This window comes from Ursus americanus, chromosome 16 (genome assembly GCF_024610735.1).
Source record: "Ursus americanus isolate L20-20 chromosome 16, mUrsAme1.1.p, whole genome shotgun sequence".
Classification (NCBI taxonomy): domain Eukaryota; kingdom Metazoa; phylum Chordata; class Mammalia; order Carnivora; family Ursidae; genus Ursus; species Ursus americanus.
Genome location: NC_142142.1, coordinates 35,556,945 through 35,571,775, shown reverse-complemented (window position 1 = coordinate 35,571,775; position 14,831 = coordinate 35,556,945). Strand labels below are relative to the sequence as shown.

General features: G+C 53.8%; 2 protein-coding genes across 3 annotated transcripts in view; one reads left to right on the top strand and one right to left on the bottom strand.

Moving 5' to 3' along the window:
* GLB1L2 (galactosidase beta 1 like 2) overlaps positions 1 to 3,485 on the top strand; it is a 49,686-nt gene extending 46,201 nt beyond the window's left edge. For both annotated transcript variants that reach the window (XM_087868260.1, XM_045790752.2), the window contains one exon: positions 142 to 3,485. In XM_087868260.1, coding sequence (XP_087724386.1) covers positions 142 to 228 — 87 coding nt within the window. In that variant the 3' untranslated portion in view covers positions 229 to 3,485. The remainder of the gene's footprint in view (positions 1 to 141) is intronic.
* Positions 3,473 to 14,831, bottom strand: part of B3GAT1 (beta-1,3-glucuronyltransferase 1) — a 30,581-nt gene continuing 19,222 nt past the window's right edge. The window contains exons 2-7 of the mRNA XM_045790753.2: positions 13,147 to 13,242; positions 12,835 to 12,981; positions 8,661 to 9,169; positions 7,692 to 7,988; positions 6,835 to 6,935; positions 3,473 to 5,653 (exon numbers count right to left, since the gene is read on the bottom strand). Of these exons, the coding sequence (XP_045646709.2) occupies positions 6,849 to 6,935; positions 7,692 to 7,988; positions 8,661 to 9,169; positions 12,835 to 12,981; positions 13,147 to 13,150 (1,044 nt within the window). The 5' untranslated portion in view covers positions 13,151 to 13,242 and the 3' untranslated portion in view covers positions 3,473 to 5,653; positions 6,835 to 6,848. The remainder of the gene's footprint in view (positions 5,654 to 6,834; positions 6,936 to 7,691; positions 7,989 to 8,660; positions 9,170 to 12,834; positions 12,982 to 13,146; positions 13,243 to 14,831) is intronic.

Below are 14,831 nucleotides of genomic sequence, written 5' to 3'. Positions count from 1 at the left end.
GGTTTAGCCAGCCCCTTCTGTATTCCTCCTTGGTGCTGATGAGTTGTGGGTCCCTGTTCCTTCTGGTTCTCAATCCCTTCCCCTATCTGGCTCCAAGACAAACCTCTGCTGCTGTCACACACCAGCCCTTCTCTCCCCCAGGTTATTGTTTTCGAGGAGAAGATGGCAGGCCCTGTGATACAGTTCACTGAGACACCCCACCTAGGCAGGAGCCAGTACCTTGATTGAGCGGCGCCGTCCTGCGCCCCCTGGTGGCAGGAAGCAGGAGAGCACCACCATCCTCCCAGCTGACCAGAGGCTGGTGCTCTGCTCCCTCACACACTCCCATGCAGGAGAGTTTCTTTAAGTAGCATCCTCAGGCAGCCACGTGGCTACAGCAAGGCCCACCAATCAGTTCAAGACCCTAAATTTGGAAGAACTAAGGAAGAAAAGTGGAATAGGAAGGAGGGACCCCCTTCTTACCTAAGTGGCTTCGTGACTGGGCTTTGTTGTGGGCACCTTTCCTACTTCCGTTCTTTTCTGGGAGACGACAGAGGGATGCCTCTCTAGGGTAGGAATGTCTAATCAGATGTCCACGTGATGATTCCTGGGGCCCTAAGTTGGGCGTGACTTCTAGACACAAGTTTGCTCCTATGATGTTCTCACCTGTGCTCAGCCACGCCACTCCTGGCCCCTTTTCATCTGAAACAGAAGGTTTGTCACCATTTGTAGAGGATAGGGAAGCTGGTGGATGTCTCACCTGAATCATCTTTGTTCTTCTCAACCCTCCCCAAGCCTTCTCTGGGATTCTGGAAGAAATTCTGTTTGAGAGACACACACGTCTTCTCCTTCTCATTTCCACTCTAATTACATCTGACAGGATGACAAGCCAAGCTTAGGAGAAACAGAAATACTCAGCCACTTACTTTCCTGAATTAGAGAGTATTTCCAGTTTTACTCAGTGAGAAGAAGCATCAGCTGAGGAGGGAATGCAGAGCCTAGTAGGAACCACACCCTGATCTGTAGGCCCAGCTCCAGGGGCCAGGGCAGGTAGTCTCCCCGGAATGTTGGTGTAGCCACGGGGCCCACAGGCCTATCCCAGATCCACCTCCAGCTCAGTCTCTCTCCCTCAGCTTCCTGTAACTAAGCAGCAGGGAGGAGAGGCAGCCTTGCTTTGCAATTGTCTGGCCAAGTTTGAGGCGCTTGTTCTGGGGTTTGAATCCACTGGGTTAGCTCTGGTTCACTGTCCTGAATTGCAATAAAGCAAGAGAGTTGAAGCAAACTCTTTTTGGTGATACTTTTCTGATCTGTCTGTGCCCCTGTTTATCACAGGCAAAGGCATTGTGGGGTCAGGCACCCATTTAGCCCATCTGGCACTCAAGGCCTAGACACTGACTTTACCCGGTTAGGGGATGATCCAGCCCCTGGCTCCTTACCACCTTCCTCCTGACCTTCATTCTGCCTGAAATGTCATCGTGGATCGGAAGTGCCCTTGGGGAGGAGAAGTCATATACAGATCCGTTCTGGTGCTGGTGGGCAGGTGGTAAGAATGGGCTGGACAGCCAAGAGCTCTCCCTGTGAGTTAGCGGGTGAGTTTTCCTCACATATAACATCTGGGCTGTACTGCCACAAACGAATTATCTTCAATAATAATCAAAGTAAGATAGCCAACACCTCCTCGGGACAGTGCCCATAAAGACCTTTGGGGAATAGCAGGCCATGAGGCTCCCAGCAGCCCCATGGCTCACATCTTGGGCTTGGCTAAGGAAGGGGGCATTTGTAGTGTGAAGCCACTGGGCCCAAGAGCTGAGCCTAGGTCAGGGACAGACAGTTACAAGGGGTTGGGCCCAATGGTCCACTATTGGCAGAGAAATGGAGCTTATTAAAGTGAATTTCATGGACAATGGTCGGGGAGCCAGAGACAGGTTAAGTCCCCAGTCTTGCTCAAACTCATCTGCTATTCCTGAACTGCCTTGGAATGGAAAGCACAGAGCTAACACACAGGTGAGACCAGGGCTTGGGCATGGCCAGCACTGGGGAGCAGTGTCCTTGCACCTTACTTCACTGAGCATGATTTTACAAAGGTGTATGTAAAAGTTGGCTTCTGTTGGAAAATGTGATAGCGAACCAGTGTTTAAATGAATCTTACAGTGACCCTCCTGTAAAGTGAAGAAACCCCTTGAATTGCTTTTATCCAAATCTGTGCAGGGCTGCATTGGTCCTCTTGTACCAGCTTACTGTTCTTGACCTTCTTATCTGCCAGCTCACCCCGCAGCTTCTCTCTGTCGAAGCCCCTTGGCAGAGCTCATCTTCCAGAGTTTATTCATGGCTTGTCCAGACCTTCCTTACCGGATGGCCTCATTACAGAGTTTTTAGAAGACTCCTCATAACCCCCATCTCTAACTACTAAAGGTCTCCAGGCCTGCTCCTTGGGCCTTTTCTTCTCTCTGTCCACACTCAGTGGGTGGCCTCACTGGCTGGGGGTTTGTAAAGGGCCTCAACATGTGTGCTCACTGATGTTTTTCTCCATCCAACTCCAGGCTCACTCGCTGTCCACTCACCTTCTCTCCTGCGTGTGACACCAAACTCTGATGACTCCCCTGTGATCCCTCCTGCACTCCGCCCCGTAGCAGGAAATGGCAATTCTATTCTGTGTCTCAGATTAGTGTTGGCTCCTCTCTTTCATACTGCATAGCCACTCCATCAGGTGATTCTCCTGGCTGTACCTCAGACACGTCCAGAACAAGACCCTCTGCCCCACTCTCTGCCCCAAGGTTTACTCTTCTGACTCACCATCATCTCTGGCCGGGATCACGGCAGGAGTGGCCTCCCCTAGCCTGCCCTGCCCTCTGTTTATTGTCAGCTCAGGAAGGGGAGCGATTTCTTTACAGCCAGTTAGATCATGTTGGTCATTTGCTCCAAACGCTTCAATGGCTCCAGTTCCCTTGTCACTCCGGGGAGAAGCCAAAAGCTTCGCCCTGGTTCCCGGGGCCAACATCTTCTGCAGCCTCCACCAACCGCGTTCATCCCACCCCCCATCCTACCCCTCCCATCCTGCCGGTCAGTTGCAGGCACACTGGCCTTTTTGCTGATCTTTAAACATGCGAAGTACTCTCTGCATGGGAGCGAGATCTTTTCTGGAAAGCTCTGGCCCAGGTTAACTGCATGTCTGCACACTGCTGCTCTGCTTTGTCCCCTTATCAGAGAGGCTCTTCTCACGACCCTAGAGAGCACAGATCAGCTCCTCGGCTACACTCTAAAATGACACCCCCATCTGGTCTCATACTTCTCCTTAGACCGGATCACATCTGAAATCCCGTAGATTGGTCTAGTGTCCACCTGTCTCGTTTCCCAAGGAGGGAAGCTCCATGAAGACAAGAGCTCTGGTTTTTCACTGCTCTGTGCTAGCTTCTAGAATAATGCCTGCCAAATGAATACCTGCTGGATGGTTGAAACAGGATATGAGAATAAAGTAAGGCAGGGCTGCGGGGGATTAGGGCTGTTAAAAACCATGTTTGACTTTTAATTTTGGAAACAAATTAAATACAGTTAAATTAAAACAGACCAGATGGTGCAGCTGCATGGGCTCACCCTCACCCCAGGCTCTGTTCTCAGGGCTCTGAGCCCCCAGCCTCACTCCTTTGTGGTGGGGGGCAGGAACAGACTGGGTCTGGGAAACAAATTGTAGTCATGGACCCAACTCTGATTTGGAAAAAAACTCATTCCCAACAAAGACGAAAGCTGCAGTCCACCAGGGTTATAATTATAAATAAATACACATGCAGCTAAGAGAGGCTATTAGGTGAAAACGACGGAAATAGCATCTGTCAAAAAAACAAAAAAACAGAGAGAGGATATCCCATTTTGTTGTTCATTATCAATTTCCTGAAAAATGAGCCCTGGGTTTTTGGCTAAGAAGGTGGCCTAAGACCAGCCAGGCTGACCTGAGCATTCAGGGCTGGTTTTGGTGAGTGAGGCAGTGCCGTGCCTGGGCATGAATTCACTCGTTGGGCGGGTGCCCTGCGCACTCCTCCTCCCTCCCCTCCCACGCCACCCCACTTGGCTCCGAGGGGTTGATTCCAGAGCCACTACCGAAAGTGTTAAGAGGCTGGGGAACGTCCTGCAAGGTGGCTCAGGGTTCTCAGGGACAAGATCCCATCAGATGGTTTCACGAATGCTGTGGGAAGTTAAATCCATTTCAAAATCGGCAGCCAATGCTATTTTTTGAATGTTAGGTTGCTGGACTGAATCCTTCCCACCCACCCAGGAGTGGGTTCTCAGCAGTCCTCAGAAGGGTCCTGTGAGTTTAAACGGAGTGGGGGCAGTTAGCATTAAAAAATAAACACCTCTTCAGTAGGCTCAGGCCTTTCCTTTTCCTCCACTTGGGAGGAAAATTGTGCTTCCAACTTTCAGGAGCATGAGTGAGAGAATCAGAAGAGGGCTGTCCCTGTCTGTGGCCCCTCCTGGTGCAGGGGCGGCACATGCACACTGTTCTTTCTGGGGGAGGGGCGGGGAGGGCACAAGACACAGGCTTATTCCTCGTGCTCCCAACTCAGGAACAAGGGATGTTTTCGTTCCCATTTTGTGTCTAAAATAGAATGATTTCCAAAGTAGTGTGTGCTCAGCTCTCCTTTCCCCTCGGGGTCCAAATGATCTTTGTCCCTTTTCCACAAATCTCTCTGTTAACTCAAAGCTCCCACACCCCCCAGCCAGGGGCAGGAAGGAGTACGGATCTGCCCCTGCCTCTCTCCTCTTTCCACCTTGCCCACCCCTGGCTCACTTCAGCCCCTGAGGTCTGTGGTTCTCAAGAGCTCCGGGAAGAGGGCTCCTGGCCTCCCCAGTCCCAGCCCAGGCAAGGGGCCCTGGAGCCCCGCGGGCAATGGGGAGGCAGTGTGTAGACAGGGGCCTGCATGGTCTTAGTCCAGGTCAGTCCATGACCTGTGCTGGCTCAAGGGCCCACCTCCTTCTCTGTGCCTGAAGGAGCAGGCTTGAGGGATGTGGGGCCAGAGTAAGGGGCTCCACTCCTACCACAGCCTGAGGTATGGGGGAGCCTGATGGCAGGCCCAGGCTCCCCGCATGCAGGGTGGTCGCTTGTTGGGATCAGCCTTATGCTCTGGAAATAGGAACCAGAGGAAAGCCAGAGAGGTATGTCTACTTGAGAGCAGCTCTCCGAGGTGGGGGGGGGTGTTCCTGATGCCTGGGCAGGGGGCTGCTCTCCGGTCTTCAGAATTCCCTGGCCGGATGGCCTGTGCGGTCATGCTGGGCCCCAGGAGCAGGGAGCCCGGGAAGGCCACACTGCGCTTGACAGCCGGGGTCTTTTCACCTCTCTTCCAGCCTGGCATCGCTCCAGGGCTTCACTGCCCACTGCGTCTGCTCCCGCAGGCCCCGTCAGTGCAGGAAGCGCTGGGGAGGCATGCTGGGGCACTAGCTCGCTGGCTGGCATGGCTTGGCTAGCAGCTGGGCCCCTGGTCGTGCTGGATGGAAGAGAACAACAGGTCTGGGATTTCTGTGCTTTAGGTTCTCCGTCCTTTGTCCTGGCATCAAGCTGGGCTCTCTCTGAAGCCCCCAGAATAGAAAGGAGGGTGATGGTGATTCCTTAGGAGTTTGCCTCGGAGGGACCATCAGCCATGGGGAGAGGATGGAAGGCCAGGAACAGGGTCTGAGAAGGAGGCTCCTGTGAAGGGGAGAGGAGGGATATGGGTGAAGTGTTAAGGGGGAAGGCAGGTGAGGACCAGCCAGTTTAGCCAAACTGCCCAATCCTGAGCCCCCATCAGAGTTCACCCAGGCGCTCTGTAGAGCCCAACCCCTAGGGTCCTCTGTGGATCCCTTATTGAGTGGTGGGTGGGTTCTTCCAGCGACCAGGTGAGGAGGCAGGGAGCGGGGCTCTGTACTGATGCATTTTCAGCACACCGGTCAAGTTGATTTTTTGGTTCAGGGCACAAAGCAGGCAGGCTGACACCCTGTGTCTCCTGTGGGCAGAGCAGTGGCAGACATGATAGGGAAGCTGAAGCTTAACTCTGGGGCCAGAGCACAGATGTGTATCCCACCGTCTGAGCTCCCACCTCTGTGATGAGATTCCAGAAAAGCCCATAGAAAGTTCCTGACTTGGACAATCAGCTGGCCCAATTCACTTCATTTAGCTTTTCTGAACACCATTTCTTTACCCCTAAAAGGTGGCTAGATCATGTGGCCTAATTTAATAGAAAGTTTTAAAGAATCAAATAAAAATAGCAACACTTATGTAAGACTCCTTGTGTACCAAAGATTGTTCCTGGTGCCCTCCAAGACCCGTTTTACAGATCAAGAAACTGAGACCCAGAGAAAGAAAGTAAAGCCAAAGGGTGAAAAGTGCTAGGCCTGGAGGCCGAGCTAGGCTCTGGGGTCCACGCTTCACCCCTGCGCTACACGGTTACTACTGAGAGACACATGGACGTGCTTGAGGCGTTGGAACCAGCGAGGGAGGGGTCCCTGTCACAGCAGCATGGCTGAAGCCGCAGGGGAGGACAGAGCCTAGGAGAGAAAGTCTACATAGCAATGCCTTGCAACGGGACCGGTGTCACGGCCAAGATAATAGCAGTAATGACAGGAGGTTGTCATTAGGCCGGGTCTAGAAGGTGAGGCCTTCAAAGGAGCTGGTGGCAAGAAGGACCCAGCTGTGTGGAGGAAGTTGGCTCCCGTTAACTTCCAGGGGCACAGTGGGACAGGGACTTCAGCTATGCCCCTTCCACTCTTGCCCCCTTTTGCCCTGTCCTCCCACAATTAAAAACCAAGAGGAAAAGCCTCAGCAGATTTATTCCGCATCCAAACTTGATGTGCCCCTGCCTCGTGTGTGGTTTACCCTCATCCCGGCCTTACCTGTATCCTGGGGCTCAGATCTCCACAGTGGGGTCAGTGAAGCCTTTTTTCCCCTCGTTCACCAGCACCGGCTTCTCTGTCCGTGTGTGCCAGACCAGGATCTGTGTGTCCAGAAACATGGAACAACATGGGGTAGGCCCCCCCTGACCTCAGTCTGCCACCTCCCTGTTCACTCCCACGCTCTGCAAGCGCTTTTCCTGCCCCTCCTGTCCTGTCCTTGTTCCATCAAGATTTTCTCCATTGTTATTTCTACCTACCCCCCCATTCTTGCTGTTTGTCCATATAATGCTTTCAAAATATCAAAACGTGTAGCTACAGAAAATAGACAAGTCAGTTCCAAGATCTCGTCTTGCTTGTTGTCTTCCCCTGTGTTTCTTCATAGGTCTGTCTCTCTAGAGAGGCAGGAATTTCTTCAGGAGGCTTTGGCTCAGCCAAGCGATACTTCAGGCCCTAGCTGGAGAAGTCCAAACTAGAAGCAGGGTGTGTGTGTCCACGTGCATGCATGCGTGTGCCCACGTGTGCGTGTGCACGCACCCTGGCAGGCGCGTGTTCGTACGTATGTGTACACGCACGTATGGCAGGGCCGTCGTGGAGCCTCACTGGTTTTGGGAGGGAAGGCAATCCTGGGCCCTGCTCACTGACCCCCACCCTCTCTACTTCCCTGCCTGACTTTAGTGCGACGGCCTCTGCCAGGATAAACCGCCTTCCTGGGAGCGTGTTCTAGGAAGGCATGGCTCTAGGCCGGTCCCTTGCAGGGCTGTTTTGAGGTCTTTATTTCCTTCCCTCTGGTCTGCAGGAGGGTTTGGATGGGCTGGGAAAAGCTTACATTACAGCTGTCAGTTCTGCTGAGGGTTTACCTTGGTGCAGTTGGCTGCCTTGGGCTCCAGGTCATTGAGGGTAACAAGTTCTCGGAGGAGGCTGCTTTCCTGGTAGCCTCCCTTCACACCACGCAGCTTGAAGTAGGCCTGGCTACGCTGTAGAATGAGCCTCAGGTTGACGGCAAATCCAGCCATGTCTATTGCAAATGGTCGGTGCGGGTCGAACACTGTCTTCCAGCCGACCACCTTTCCCGCCCCGTTGACCCGTGGGGCCTCGTACCGAAGGCCACCAACGAAGGCAACGGGCCACACAGACACCCTCCTGGTGCTGCGCATCTACAAGAGGGGATCCAGAGTCAGGACACGTGGGACTGCTGGTAGGGAGTGGAGCCTGTCCCCAGAGAAGGGGAAATGGGTAACTAATGCAGACAGGCCATGGGAAGCCGTACCAGGGGATCCAGCCCAGCCCCGTCTCCAGATGCATTCTCCACGGTGGGCATCTGCAGAGTAACCTGCCTCACTGTGGACAAGGCCTGACCTCTCACCCAGCTGACATGCTTCTCCACAACACTTGCAGCCCAGCTTTCTCTCCTGCAACACCTCCATCTTCCCAATTTCGAGTCTAAAATGACTCCTTCCCCTGCCCCAGACTCCCATGACTCCCAAACCCCAAAGACAAACTGTTCCACATAGAATGACCCCACTCAAGGCCTTCATTGACACAATGCCTCTAAGGCCCAAGACACTGGTCTAAGAGCTCTGCCATCAACTTGCTTCCCTTTAACCACTGGTGACTGCTGAAACTTGCAGCGAGTGTTTTTCCGTCCCTTCCCTGGTTCTCTGCAGTCTACGTTGACCCCAGTTGGCACCCGCCCCCGCCCCCCAACCCTATGGTTTCTCTATGTGCCCGTTCCAAAGGGCCCCTCGGCAGGAGTCCCGGGGACCCACACCAGAGGCCCTGCGCCGGCATCCTCCCGCCCCTTCCCCGCCTCCTGCCCTGTCCCACACCTCCTCAAAGAGCTCCAGACTGTAGGTGTTGTCGTCGTCCGCAAAGTACACCACGCCTGGCTGGCTGGAGTTGCGCGGGAAAGTCTCGCGCAGCCAGCGCAGGGCCAGGTTGCGCTGCATGGTGCCCCGCGGGATGCGCGGGTCACGGGCGTCGCCGCGCAGCTTGTAGTTGCGGGGCGTCTCCACGTGCAGATGTGTGTAGTTGAGGCCGGTGTCGCGCAGCAGGCGCGCGGTGAGCGGCGTCCGGCGCGGCGCGTCCTCCACCACCAGCCAGTGCAGGTTGGGCACGTGCAGCAGTGTGTTGGCCATGCGCGTCAGCTCGGCCTTCTGCACCGGGCGGCTGTAGGTGGGCGTCACCACGTGGATGGTGGGCAGCGTGTCCGACCACGGCGGGGGCCGCGTGTACACGTACTCAGTGCGCACCACCTCCACGATGTCGCGGTCCGACATGCAGTACTCCCTGGGGTCGGCGCCCGGGGGCGCGTCGCGCCGGGGGTCACTGCCGTCATCTGTAGGGTTGGGAGACACACGGTGTGGGGACGGGCCGCGCAGGCCTGGCTCGGCCGCAGGGACTGGGCAGGAGGCCACCCACCCTTCTAAGACAAACCTCTCCCCCGCTCCTCCTGCAGGGCTGTCATCGGAAACCTGCCTGGGGCTCCGGCTTTTAAGCTAAGGGAGAAAGCTGCATCCCTGGAATTCTCTCGGGCATTTTCCTAGTTCTGACTCCCAAAATGACACAGAAATAACCTCTTCCTCCTTCTCACAGCTGACAGCGCTGTAGCTATTTGAGTGTGGCTGGCCAAATTCCAAGGCTGCCTTCTCACTTCCTAAATGTGTTGGGTTTTATATGACAAAGTGTCCTGATGCTTCCCACCTCAGTGCCCTCCCCATCTGGCCAGAGCTGACTGCACTCACCACCCCCCCCCCCCAGGACTGGGGCTGCATAGCACCGTGGCACTGCCACCTGCAGTGGTGTAGATGCCATGGTGCCCCAGGGCAGTGTTAGCACTTTCCTAGCCACAGCACACTGTGGGCCCCACGGAGTCTGAGGTTGGCTCTCCCGACTGTTCACAAATTTCTAACAAGGGGGGCCTCTCCGTGCCTGGTCTTATGAACCTTGGTGCAGAATTTCATACTTAACTATCACATTTTCTTCCCGGGTTATGCCTACGGTTGTCCAGATAATTTTGAATCCTGAACCCATTGTTTGTACTTTTAGATGTTCTTAAATTTTAGCCTACACAAAAGACAGAGTGGAAAGCCGTTCTAGTGCTTTTGCTGCTTCGATGTCCATCTCCTGATCTGTACTCTCTGGACTCATTCAACCATCTGGGAGACTAACTGTACCACTGACCCCAACTGTGCTAACATCCAGCTAGTGTTTATGCGTTGCTCCCCAAGGACACCATAAGGGACAGTGCGTGGAACATTGCAGAGCCCTGGCCTCTAGGGAAACGCTCACAGCCATGGGGAGCCCATTCCTTCCTGAAGGCAATGTGTTTCGGTTGGGGCAGCTCTAACCAAGCTTTTTCTAGATCCTGGACGTTTTCCTCATTACTGACTCTAGTAGTTCTGTCAAGAGGAGAAATCAGGGCCATTGGTATTCTTGTTTTTAATAAGCCCTTCCTCTCCAAGTTATGTCTTTCTGTTTGAACAACTGTGTGGCCCTCACTGTGCTTACAGCATCTCAGCAGGAGGTGGTAACGGTCAGAGGACATACTTCGGAATCTGAACGCTTGGGCTCAGACCCTCCCTAGTTGTATCACTTAGTAACGATTGCCTTGGGCAAGTTGCTTGGCTTCTATGCCTCAGTGTTAGCAACTGCAATATGGAGCTAATGGTAGCATCTACTTTACTGAGTTCCTATGTGGAGTGAGTCAATACATGTAAAGGACTCAGAACACTGCTGGGCATGTTACCATTTCCTCGCGTATAAAGGGAGGACAGCTGTCAGCCCTGCGTCTGCACGGCTTCATGCAGCCAGAGAAGGGATGAAGGAAGCATTCTCACCGTTGGGTAGAAGTATGGCCCTGGGGAGGATGCTGGGAATCAGCCATTCTGTCACCTCCCCTCCTTCCCATCGCTGTCCTTAGCAGACAGGGTGTGTGTGGTGCTCGTATGAGGTGTGCTGCTGGGCTCTGGGAGGAGGCACAGAGGAACCCAGAAGAAGACCAGCTCTGTGCTCTGAGGGAGTTCACACAGGCCAACGGCATAATAAGACATACAGCGATGGAGCCTGACGGGGGCGGGAGACACCATGCCCCCAGGGGTGTGAATGCACACGTAGGAAGACTAGCTCAGCCTCTATCGATCAAAGACGACTTTTTGGAGGGGTTTTGGGGTCAAACTGGGAAAACAGAACAAAGTTGAGGAAAGAGAGCTGGGTGATGGGGATTCTGACCAAGATACATGTAAGGGTTTATTTATCCTGCAGCCAGCGAAGCTGGGGCCTGGGAAGAAAGATTCAGAGCCATCTTCCCCACCTTTCTTCCATTCAAACCCTCCCAAACAGGCGGGTCTGGGGCCTGGGAAGGTTCTCCATGCCTTCTGACCTGGCCACAGAGTGAGCTTAGCCCTTTTTGCTGGCTTCAGGGCTTCTGTAACCTCTGAGTCACACAGGCCTCCCGGCCACCCTGACATGATTTCACTGCAGCTCTCATTCAGCCCCTCCTGGCATACTCAGAGGAGACAGAATGCCAGCTCCCTGTCCTCAGGCCGTAGCATCAGTGCTTAGCAACACATTCTGACACCTCTGACCCTAGCGCTCTGCCAAGAATGGAATCCACATGGTATCACGTCACTCTGTGTATGGTAGCTTTAGCCCTTCTGGAATGATGTAGTTGTAGGATAACGATTCCAAAATGAAGAGCACCAAAGACAGATGTTGGAGGGCAAATGTCAGGAGAGGCTCTACGCGCCCAGCACTGGGCAGTGGGAATTCCTTGATCTTCAGCTTGGAGGAGCCACATGTGGATTTGCAGGCCCTACCCCTGACCTACCCTCTCCTTCTCTGGGATGGGCCTGGGTGCGTTTGTATTGTATCCTGTAACATGATGCACATTTCAGCAGGACAGTTGCTGCCTCAGAGTACTGAGTCTGTGCGTGCATGGAGGACACTGGAGGACAGAAGAGTGTGAGATGAGAGACCAAGGAACGAGGGGGCAGGCCAGATGTGGGGCACATTGAAGGGGCCAGGGTATAGGGGGCCCAGTGTGAGAAGGAAAGGCAGTCTGGTGGAGGGGAAAACTCTAGACTCAGAGCCAGGAGAACCTGGTTCCAGCCTGTTCATCCACGAGTGCTTTGTGGGACATTTTCTCTATCCAGGCCTATTTTCACTAGGTAGGACTGACTAGGTCAGGGTTGCCTAAGCAGGAAAAAAGGAGCAAACAATATACTCTCCCTGAACAGTTTTAAAACACAGGCCAGAAACCCTGTCCATCCATCCTTTGCTACCCACAGCAGAGAGCAACCAATCCTTACACAATCTGAGACTCGATGCAGAGGTGTGCATGTGTGTCTCTGCACATGTGTGTCTCTGTGCACGTGTTTCTGCGTGTGTGTTTCTGCATGTGTGTCTCTGTGCATGTGTTTCTGCGTGTGTGTTTCTGCATGTGTGTCTGTGCATGTGCGTCTCTGCATGTGTGTCTCTGCATGTGTTTTTGCATGTGTGTTTCTGCATGTGTGTCTCTGTGCATGTGCGTCTCTGTGCATGTGTGTCTCTGCATGTGCATCTCTGTGCATGTGTGTCTCTGCACATGTGTTTCTGCATGTGTGTCTGCATGTGCATCTCTGTGCATGTGTGTCTCTGCATGTGTTTTTGCATGTGTTTCTGCATGTGTGTCTGTGCATGTGTGTCTCTGCACATGTGTTTCTGCATGTGTGTCTCTGCATGTGCATCTCTGTGCATGTGTGTCTCTGCACATGTGTTTCTGCATGTGTGTCTCTGAGCATGTGTGTGGGTTTCTGTGCATACATGTGTGTGGTGACAGTTATCAGACTCCTGAAGAGACCAAGACGTCCATAAAGGTAAGGTCCTTGGCCTGGACCATCCTATGGCTCCGCCCAGCTGTCTAATAAACCAAAACATGAACTCCATCAGTGCTGGCTGTGGTCATTCTCATTACCTCATTACAGAAGCCTGGCTGGGGCTGGGGCCAGAGGCTGGGGGGCTCACCCTTGTGCGTGGTGAGCAGAGGCGCGATGGTGCTCTGGTGCCACACGGTGACAAGCAGTGTCCAGGGCAGTACGATGAGGACAATCGCAAGAATGTCCCGTCTTTTCGGCATCTCCAAGGCTGGCTGGGCCCACAGCTCCTCGTTCCCTGAGTGGTGGCAAGGTCAGGAGAAGGGTGGCCCCAGGGGCGACGGCAGCAGACAGTGGCGAGCACAGGGGAGAAAAGAACAGGAATGGGCCGGGCAGGCCAGGCACAGGGAGAGCAGAGAAGCCGAATGTTGGCTAGCAGGTCTTACCAGCACTCACAACCCACCCATTGCGGAAGCAGGTTTGCAGAGTCTGGCCAGACCGGAGACTGAGAAGGGGTGGCTGTCCAAGGGCACGATCAGGAACCCTGTGAAGTGGACACCTGCAAGAGAGAGCAGAACAGGATGGCCAGAGACCTGGGGCCTGGCTGTGGGGCTCACAGCGTTGGGGTTTTCACAGTAGAGCCTGGACTGCCATGTCCCTGAGGACTGCTCCAGCTTGCTTCCTGAGTGAAACGAGCCTCTGTCCCCCATAGGCATGGGGACGCAGAGTTGCCCAGTTACATAATTCAGCAGGGCACAGAAGTCAAGGGCATGACCTTCAGACACACGTCTTGTTTTAAGCCCCAGTTCTGCCACCAATAAGCCATATGCCCTTTGCCAAGTTATGGCTGCTCTCTGTGCCTCTCTGTTTTCTCATCTGTGAAATGGGGTACGATCACTACCGACTTCACAAGGTTTCGAGAATTAAATCAGTTCATACTCACGAAGGCCACAGAGTGGTACCTGGTGTGTGTGTGTGTGTGTGTGCGTGTGTGTGTAGTGAGTACTCAAGACATGTTGGCTATTCTGATGTCCACGTGTCCAGATGGTTTCTTTCATAGCCTAGATAAAGGGGTCAACATTGGGGTGAGGGCCAACAAGAGAAGTTTTGGGGGATAGGCCCTGGGAGGAAACGCAGCAAGTGCCTTCCCTTTGTCAATGTCAATTGGGACTTTTTGTGAATTTTACATGGCTTAGGTATCAGCAAGCTGAGGGGGTGTCCCTGGGGGCTGCCATATGCTGAGGAGACAGCACTCATACTGGCAACAACAGGGGTTCCAGGAGAGATACCCCTTCTTTTTTTAATTTATTTATTTTTTATTTAATTAATTAAATTAATTAATAATTAATTTTGAGATACCCCTTCTGTGATCAGGGTGAGCCCACTTGAATTTCTCCTCAGTTCTGCAGAGGGTCTGTCAGCAGCATCCTTCTCTGGGCCTTGCTGTCTGGTGTGACAAGGAGAGCAGGCACAGAGCCCTCCATGACCACCATGGAAACCATCACATGCTATTCTATGCCTTCCTTTCGCCTTCTGCGCTGAGCCCTGTGCAAGATGCAGGATCCGGGCAGCCCCTGGCTGGTCCCGGCTGGCTCACCGCCTCTAGTACCTCATGCCATGCAGTGATAGAGAGAGGCCAGCCACCCTGGCCAGCCCCAGGTAGCACATGTCCTTCACCTCTGGCAGTGTGAAGAGCCAAGGTCAAGGAGAACGTCTGTCCCCACACCTCCCCCACCCCAGCTTGGGAGACGGTGTGTTTTCCCCTCCTTGTCTGGTCCTCTCTCCAAAGAGTTTTGTCACCTTGTGGAAGAACCAGGTGTGTCTTCCAGTAAAGAGCACTGTGGTTTCCAGGTCGGCCAGCATGTCCCAGCCAGCCACCTACCTACAGGAGGCCTGCTTTGCCTCACCGTCTCCTCGCAGGCAGGTGGTAAACAGGCTGCCCCCGCCTTCCTCAGGGAAATGGAAGGTCCACCAGGCTGAAATGTTACAGGCAAACGATGTGGACACAGAGCAGGGAGAATAATTCTAAAACTCCTCTTTCATGGCCTCTCCAGGCAACAGAGCCCAGTGTCCGGCCCCAGGAGCCGTGTCTGGCTCTTGTGTTAAGGATGATGAAGTGGAGGGACCTCTCGCCACCCCCAGCCCCAG